At 37.4% G+C, this 9,377-nt stretch overlaps 1 protein-coding gene across 1 annotated transcript; it reads left to right on the forward strand.

Annotated features, from left to right (window-relative positions):
* Positions 1-2,406: 2,406 nt before the first annotated feature.
* LOC128360843 (non-histone chromosomal protein HMG-14-like) lies at positions 2,407-6,127 on the forward strand. Its single transcript, XM_053321370.1, has 6 exons — positions 2,407-2,606; positions 3,695-3,724; positions 4,590-4,619; positions 4,753-4,791; positions 4,888-5,010; positions 5,184-6,127. The coding sequence occupies exons 1-6, from the start codon at positions 2,592-2,594 to the stop codon at positions 5,271-5,273; spliced, it is 327 nt and encodes a 108-aa protein (XP_053177345.1). The 5' UTR covers positions 2,407-2,591; the 3' UTR covers positions 5,274-6,127.
* Positions 6,128-9,377: the final 3,250 nt, after the last annotated feature.

A 9,377-nucleotide genomic window follows, 5' to 3' on the forward strand; every position in this document is an offset into this window, starting at 1 on the left:
CATAGGACTAAACTAGCTAACTGTAGCACCACCTCCAGCAGCTACAACATGCTGCTTACACACTAATACTTCAGTATTAATAATCTAATGATGTCATACATAATATATGAGTCAGAGGGACCAAACCTCTTTTACTGTAATACTTTAACATCACCAAGCAGCTAATACTTATGTACTTTTACTTAAGTAGGATGTACTGTAATAGAGTATTTTTACCACGCTGTATTGGTACTTTTACTGCGGTAAGGGATCTGAATACTTCTTCCACCACTGCTCAAGTCTGTTTCCCAGCCAATAGGCTACCTATATACAGATGTATGCACTCACACAGATTAGTCGGTATTAATACAACACTGACATTGTAAGTTTATTAAGTTGCACACTGGATCATTAATGGCTCCATACTACTTGTGATGTCACAAATCTTGCTCTTAGGTGCCTTAAACCTACATTTAAGGTGAGCACAGAGAAACTTTCCACTTTCAGCAGATAAGTGTGGAAGCAGCCTTATAGTGTCAAACTCTGCTAATACATGGCACTGTGAATGTCAAACAGTGTGAAGTAACAATAAGTAAAATACATGTTGTGCAGAGAGGCCATGAGACTTTAGGAGATTCAGCAAGCTTCAGTAGGTTCACAAAGGGCTACAGGAATACAGAAGATATAAGAAATGACTGGTTGGGGAATTGTGATTGCATTTCATGTTATGTTGATTATAACTTGTTTGATTACAGAATTTTGCAAAGTGGTGAAGACTATTTGAAATCAAGTTAACATTTAGTTATTTACTTGTTTTAGGTAAGAGACAGACACACCCTGATTAAATTCCTAGACTGATAAAGCAGTAAATTAAATGGCCTGTTTAAGGGCGTTGTGCTTGGTCAGTCAGGGTAAGTTTACTTCTAACTGTGTGCCTGTGATATTACTTTGAGTTAGTAGATATATTTTCCTCAGTTCAGCGAAGTTTGCATTTTTGTTTTGATCTGTTTGAACAGTGTGAATAAACCATTAGATGCGGGCCCTCTCTTCACCACAGTTCCAGGAGATGTCGATAACATCCTTCAGTTTGTCAAAGATTTTTAGAGCTAACATCACCAAGATGTTGGTAACCACAACAACCACCTTCAGACTGTATAATTTGAATGACAACCTCCAGCTGTATCTTTAAGTATAAGCAACAATTGTCTTCAGGTTCTTGTTTTCAGCATTATGTTTCTTAATTGTCTCTTCCATACGGGACATTTTGTTCGTCTGGTCGGTGACATTAACAACCAGCTGCTTGACTGTATAGCAGAAAGGGAAGACATTGCTTCAGGGGGGTACATTGTCACATTTTTTTCAAAGTTCTAGACTAGTTCAAATAAAGCCTTCAAAGTTTCATCATGTTCAATAGAGAGCTCTTGAATGGCCCCCCGAATTGCAGTGGTGTCATTGTTCCTTTTGTTTCCTCAGTGGAGCAAGCTCTTCTGAAGGTTTTTATTTTGTTTTTGTTTTTTTGGGGTTTTTTAGCAGATTTTTTTATTTACATTTTTTTCTCATGTGATCTAATCTAAAATTCTACTTTAAGACATTTACTCTCAAACATTATAAATAAATAATGTGCAACGTTCAATACACACAAACATATCTGATAATACCACAGATTCTAACCTAAGTAGTGTGCTCAATAATCTACAATCAAATGTAACACTACTTGATACATTTTTTTCTAATGTGATCATATCTAATCCAATATAATCTAGTTGTAAGTGTAACCAGAAAGGTCTCAAGAGCCCAAGGTGATATCTTCAAATGTCTTGTTTACCTTATTGGGAGACTTGCTTGACTACATATATATAATAATTAGGTCAATCAGGTTATACTGGTAATAGCTAAAGCAAAGCAAGGGTTATTAATACAAACTCATCGTCTTCACAACAACACATGCAGCCCAATTTGTTTAGTATATGTCACATAAGAACTGATAGATATAGATGATATAATGATAGATAGATATGTAATACTTTTTCAGGGTGTTTGCAGCTTTTATGATTAAGTTGAAGTTAAGATTGAAGTTGAACAACAAAGAAATACAGATCACACAGCGGGAAACTCCGGCATTTAAAAACGTGTCATACTTCTTTTAAACGTTATATACTATTAATACATAATAACATTTACATGGTCAGAAGAACCATGCATGTTTTCAAACAGTTTTGCACGCCCTCCCTGAGAACAGTCAGTGATTACAAAGTGAGAGTTGCTTGCTTTGACTGATTGGCACACGATCCTGTCCACACAGGTAAGTTGCTATGGTTCAAAAATGTGCTGCCTCGACCTCGAAGCCAATCACTGGAAGCAAGGGGCGGGGAATATCTCTTCCTGGTAGGTTGGTAGGATAAGGAATGAAATATACTGAGAGGGGGATCCAATCCGGTTTGAGCTAGTTCTGGTACTGGTCGGACGTCGTTTACATTAAGTTACAGACTGTTCTGGAGGTGAGCTGACTGAGGTGTGGGGCTCACTCACGTTTCATTGAGTTTCCTAAACTGCAAAAAGCTGCTTTGTTCTTTTTTTTATATATATACCTCTGCTGCACAACCTGAGCTACAATGGGAAGGAAGAAAGTAAGTGAAAATATGCGGACTGTGGAATTTCAGTGCATGCAGACTATTAGTTAATATTTCTTAAATCGATAGGCTGTGTTTCTATTTCGCTACAATATATCTTTTCACTCTGCATGTGCTGTTATATAGCATTATATTCTGCTGGCTACAATGTGTCCATGTGCATGCGTGAAGTCCACCTTCACTGCTCAGCTCTGCCCTGTTGATACAGGGAAGTGGCGCCTTTTTACTTAGTACAGGGCAGCGTGCTTTTTAATCGAGCACGTTAGCGCATTGCATGTTCTCCTTGAATGCTACCACTTTGTAGTTCTCTTGCTAAAACGTATATATGTCTTTGGTTTAATAATAACAAAATCTTCACTGGGTGTCGAGATCAAACAAAGGGGTGTAACCACCGTCGATGTACAGGTTGCCATTTCAAGGAAATTTCTTGCGTAATTGCCTCATTTCAACGTATGGCGGGCTGTACTCGTCGCCATTCAGGCAGCTCTGTTTGCACTAAAGATGTGTCGAAGTATCAAATGCTTATTTGCAATCTAAACCGTGGAGATTTTGACCCCTGTTGTGCGCGCACCGCAAATCTGGTGCGCGTCACCGCTGAGGTGCACAGTCTTTTCTTCAAGAAGCGTCATGGTGGCTGATGTATAATGGAAAAGACAGCGACACGTCTGCTCCTTTTAACTCAAGCCTGTGTGCTCATGTCGGGGAGGGATGAGTCTGATCTTCAGTAAAGTTGGGAACATGAGGCGGATTCAGAGTATGGTTGCATGGAAGCGCATGCGGAGGTGGAGCGACTACACTTCCCTCTTCTTAAAGTAGCTACACCACCATTCTTATTAAACAAAAAAAACATGTCTGCCCCATGAATAATAAACCACAGCGCGTAGGGTTAAACTGCAGAAAGCTCATTTTTAGTGAATTTAGAAACGTGTAGACTCCCCACTTAAAGATTGCATAATGTCTTTGTGATTTAAGGGAGGGAGATGTGCCCATCCCCCCTTTGCATTACACACCCACTCCAGCTCACTCATGAATGGTTGTTGTTCCTCACTTATTTCTTTCTTTCTCTCTCTCTCTGTCTCTTATAGTCTAGCGGTGATGCAGATGCAAGCGCAGAGGTTGGTATTAAAGCTTTCAGTCCATTCTTTTATTTATTTTGTGAGGTACTCTAGCCCCATCTGACACCTAAATGAACATTTTGTTCTACTTTGTGTGAAGACAAAGAGAGGGTCTCAGTTGGTACAGCACGGCTCTTAACTTAGTTCAGTACCGCCCAATTTTACAATGCTAGTAAGAGACTGAGGTTCCAAGGATAGCAGTGTCACTCAATTGGTGTTTTACTACACAATGCTGGACAAAACCTGGTCAGTCTACATGGGTTTGTGGAGCTATGCAGCCTCTAGGGGGCACTGCTTAATATGCAACTCAAACTGGCCAGTATTTACAGTGTGCACTCTATTTACCTTCCGCTCTTTCAGAGAGTTTCCCAACTCTAACACTCGAATTATCAAATGTTGGGATCATAGGAAGAACACCATGAAAAAATCCTACAATTTTCTCAATTGATCTAAACAAAATCTAAAACTTCTGAAAAAATTATTAATTAAAAAAAATAATTAAAACAACATTGACAATAAGTTAATTAATCAAGTAATAGTTGCAACTCTACTTGAGTTCAGTCTTAGTTTCTTCAGTGTTATGTTTTCACCATTTCATTAGTTTGTTAATTTGTGTATAATTAATGACTCTGAGCTGCACATGTCCAAGTAATTCTAACTGTCAGAAGCAGAAAGCTTTTGACTAACCTTTAGTTAGGTTTAGTTGTAGGTGTAGTTTAGAAATTGGTGCATTTTGAAGGTGATTGTGAGGATTTTTTAATAAACTTGTGTCATAGCATGGCCCAGAAGTTCATGATTTGTTGAAAAATGTTTTGTGTGTTAATGTGTATCAATAACTAAATTGATGTCTTACGTTCTTTTTCAGCCAAGGAGAAAGTCTCTACGGTTGTCGGATGTAAGTTTTATGAAGACGAGCAATGATATTTTCATAAAATCAAGATGTTACTATGCATATTCTGTATAATTATTATTATAATTATAATAGATAATATAATTATATGCTTTTTGGGGTCTTTCTTGTGTTACAGAAAGAGACGCAGCAAAAACCACAGCCAGAGAAGACAAAGGTAAAAGAAGAACTCTTGCATCTATTCAAAAATAACTTCTTTAGTCACATTTAACAGTGTGTTACAAGCTTGGTTTGTTTGTTTTTGATATGTTAGGCAGCTCCCAAGCCTAAAAAGGTGAAGGAGCCAGCAAAGCCCAAGGCAGAGGAGAAGAAAGAAGAACCTGAGGTTGAGAAAGAAGAGGTCCCTGCAGAAAATGGAGATGCCAAAGCTGAGGAGGTACTGAAAGTTTTCATCTACTCTTTACACGTAAAATGGAGTTGGTTCCATTCCAGCCAGGAACCTTTTATGTTGCATGGTAAAAAAATAATCTAAAAACAAATGTATGCTTTGTTTGCACTGCAACAATGTTCAAAGAGAACAGAATGATTGAGCATACTTTCTCCTTCCAGGAGACCGCTGCAGCAGATGAAGCTGTCGAAAAGGAGGAAGAGGAGGAGGAAGAGGATAAACCTGAAGAGGAGGAAAAAGCAGCAGAGTAGTATAGTAACAACCCCTAAACTCACATGCCAATGCTCCCTGTACCTCCTTTCTTGTACAATGCAGAGATTATTTTTATCTACTATTTTCTTAAGAGAGCAATGTTTTTAGGGATGTGAATGCAGAAATGCATTTTTTTTTAAATACTAAAAATGTCATTCAATTTCATGGCTTCTGTGAAGGGAAAGTTTTGGTCATTGTGTTGGGCTTTTTTTCCCATTGTACTTGTTTTTTTTTTGTTTTTTTTCCTTGTCTCTCTGGCTTCTTATTTTGCTTTTAGATACTAGTTTTCTGCATGACATGCAGTCATGCCTATATCAGGAATTTGACGTTCAACTCTGGGAGAGTTTACCTGAAACATCTGGAGGGATTTTGTACCTGTACTGTTTTGAAATGTAATACATCGTAATTTTTCTGTGTTTGATAGGGAAATGGATGATCGAAAGTTTGAGAGTTGTGTTCTATGCTAAATAATTTGTTCACAATATCAACTTAAATCATACTCATCAGTACTGGAATTTTTTGGGTTGACTTTTTTTTTTTCTTGTTAGTTGCAGCATTATAAGAACATTTGTATAGCTGCTGTAAAATGTCTTTTAAATCATGATGTCGCAATTTCTATGTGCAGTCAGTGATGGTACATTTATGGACTGTTAATGTCGTCAACTACACTCAAAACAAAATGAATTACAGAAGTAACCATACTTGTCATGGCTTATGCTTTCAGGACAACTGTACTTTCACTTAAGTCAACAAAATGTCACATTTGTGGATGTATCCATTGTTGTTTTTGGAGGTCTCTACCAATGTACAGTTTCCTCTTTTAAAAAATAAAATAAACACATTTTTTCTTTGATATGAGTGGTATAAAATGCTGATTAAAGTGGGTATTTTAAGTATTTGCTTTTCATTTGTCATCATAGTGATGGAGGTAAATTCACTAATTGAATTATTGGTATTAACTATATCAGTATAAACTAGATATGAATAGAAAACCCTGAAGCTAAAGATGCCTATATTATACTATGTGCTGCACTCTAATTTGAAACCCATTTCCAAGTTAACTTGATAGAACTGGTGGAGATAACTACATAAGTTGTTTTTAAATCTTGGAGAAAGAAGCCTGAAGAAAGTAAAATTAATGGTTAAAGGCCCAGTCAGAAATTAGATAAGTCTGACAAATTCACACACTATCTCCAAGTTTGGACATGATTTTGGGCTCTGAGGCCTGGTGGGGTTATTTGCTTTGTCCAATTGATGATTCAGTCTTGATCAATAAATTTAGATTTAGTTACTGTAACAAAGGTATAAGAGGTAGGTTCCAATTATGCCCATTTAACTTGTCCTTCGAAAATCTTGAGCTAAGTGTCAAATGTTGAGAGACAACTATACAGTCTGTTAAACATTACAACTACACAGTCATCCTTACTGTAAAACCCTATAATGCACTAATGCAGTTAATGTTGGCCCCCTAAATTTTTCATAAAAACTATCACAACATGTGTGACAATGACACTTTAAAATTTCTAAAAAATGTGCTAACTGTATGTGCACGTCTTAAAATGTTTAAGTTAGACTCAAAATACTTTCTAAATTCACTCATGTTCAAACGTTGAGGTCCCTTACTTGGGTATTAAAAAGTGGAGACACCTGCCAGCATCAGTCCCAACCAAAATGAACATCTCACCCTGCATTCATTTTCTCAGCTCAATAATCCCTATAGTACCTTCAGCAGGATACTGGCAAAAGCTGGCAAAATCCTTACCACCATACAATGTTTGGAATGGTAAATGACCCAACATTAAGTGGTCATACCTCCAATTCACTAAGAGAGATGGGCATGTTCAAATGTTAAACTATCACTGGACATTTGTATAAACCATTTTTAAGCTACTGGATGGTGGATAAAGTTCCGTCTTGGGACAATATGTAACAAGAGTTAATAGCACCAATGAGATCAAAAGATTTTCTCCTTGTCGGTATGTCTAGCCAAAAAAATGTGCTTCATAATATGGTGCAATTTTATATCTAAAGCTTCAGGTGCAAGGTGCAAGTCATCTCCAATATGGAACAATAATCACCCTCTATCTAGGGGGAAACCATTCACTGACAGAGCTTGTGAGAATGAGGTTACTACAACTCTTCAAGATATTAAACACTATCATTTACTTTCAAGAACAATATAAGTCAAGTCAAACTTTATATAGCATGTCATAAGCAGGGTAACACAATGTGCTTTACTTTAAATGTCAATGCAATTGTCATACTGCCTCCCTCAAACTCCATATTCCAGCAACACCAATGACTTCATCATAGACTGTTGTGAAAAGTAATGTTCTCGCCTGCTTTTGAAAGTGTCAAGTGTGTGTGTGTGTGTGTGTGTGTGTGTGTGTGTGTGTGTGTGTGTATGTGTGGGGGTCCTCAGGTAGGGATAAATACAGAAGGTAGCCTCTCCTGCTGCACAGTTAGTATGAGATGGTTAAAAGACCGCCTCCCGAGGACCTGAGAGTTCTTGCTGGTTTGGATCTGATTAACATCTTTTTTTTATACTGACATCCAAGGCCATTTAGAGCTTGATTCTAGTTTTGACGGGAAGCCAGTGCAGAGATATAAGAACAGGTGTAATGTGTTCATATAATGCTAATAAAACTCTTCTTTCTACTTCAGAGTATGGTCAGCCTGTGAGGCCTATGGGGTTTCTTGGGGTCAGATTTAAAAAAACAACCTTTTATTTTAGTTGGGTACAGAGTGCAAATAGTGTAATATATCTATGATAAACTAAACTTCTATAAACATATGCTCACATCAGCAATGGAAGCTTGGGATATGGATGTATCTGAATTGGTACAACACCTAGATTGGGATGCAATTTGACTGTCCCAAATCACCAAGTATACACATTTGAAATTTGGTCGTAGGCTACAGCATATCTGGTGGTACTGGTACCCATGTTGCTCATTTTGTTCCCATAGCTCTTTTATACATGTTGTACAGGATTAGAGCGTCCAGGAGTTTTTGGATTTTGGGGGAAGATTAGTAGTACCCTTTCAGATTTAATGTGGGTACAGTTACCCTGCTGTACATCTTTTGAATAATGATTCCCATGTTTCTCTCATAGAAAAAAGCAAAGTCTGGCTGGCAGGCCCGACTGCAGCTAAGAAAATTCAATGAATGCATGACCACACACTATTTAATGTGATATTAACTTTAATATTTAACTAAAAGGATCTTCTAACCAGGCAATGTTGCTCTATCTGTGTAAGTATCAGTACCCTGTTGATTGGTGGAGGGAGGAGGGGTGGAGAGAGGGGTAGGGGGATAGGAATAAGGGTAGACGAGTAGTTGGGTTAAATAATCAAAACATACTTGGTAGCCTATTGTACAGTAAAGTTCAAATGATGGACAAGACTTATAGTACTAATAGTACATCCTCAGCTTCCAGCTTAATTGAATGGTTGGTTTGAGTGGTTTGAGAGTCTTTTTTTTCTAGAATAGTGATAGATACTAACTTCTTCTTTCTGTATGAATTGTAATCCTTATTGTAATCCACAAATCTTGAAATAAACAAATATGTTGATTGGATATATATTATGCACAATTCAAGTTGTTGGGGATAACGTCTTCATTATGGATACATTGCTTTAACACATTGAATAGAGTTTCAATTATATTTCAACAACACAAATCAAATCTGATTTTTAAAATAAAATGAAAACATTAAAAAACTGTTTTAAAAAAGAGGAATACACACATACAGAAATATAAACATATTCAGTCAGAGGTTTCAGGTGGAGAAAAGTCCATAATGTTTAAAAGCTTTTTAGTTTTTTTGTTGTTTACAATCACATTGATAAGGCAACTCATTGCCTATGACGTCATGTGCAGACCTCACGACCTTGCTCGGTACAGAGGGGCCGGGCGTGTTAACGTTGCACTGCATTGAACATATACATTAGTTTTCTCCGTTTTATTTTAAACGATAGAGTTTGTCAATCGTACTAAGAGCCACTGTAGCAGTAAGATCGCGCAGCTGCCGCTCGGCTCCGGGCTAACGTGTGTACTTTTTGTGTGTCTTTTGTTGAAGAAAGCTCCTCCTCCCCACCCCC

Source organism: Scomber japonicus, chromosome 6 (genome assembly GCF_027409825.1).
Source record: "Scomber japonicus isolate fScoJap1 chromosome 6, fScoJap1.pri, whole genome shotgun sequence".
NCBI lineage: Eukaryota > Metazoa > Chordata > Actinopteri > Scombriformes > Scombridae > Scomber > Scomber japonicus.

Bases quoted from the DNA above. Each gene is read 5' to 3' on its own strand.
- LOC128360843 (XM_053321370.1), top strand. The intron at 4,792-4,887 runs GTAAAAGAAGAA...TTGATATGTTAG, and splicing joins CACAGCCAGAGAAGACAAAG to GCAGCTCCCAAGCCTAAAAA. The intron at 5,011-5,183 runs GTACTGAAAGTT...TTCTCCTTCCAG, and splicing joins GAGATGCCAAAGCTGAGGAG to GAGACCGCTGCAGCAGATGA.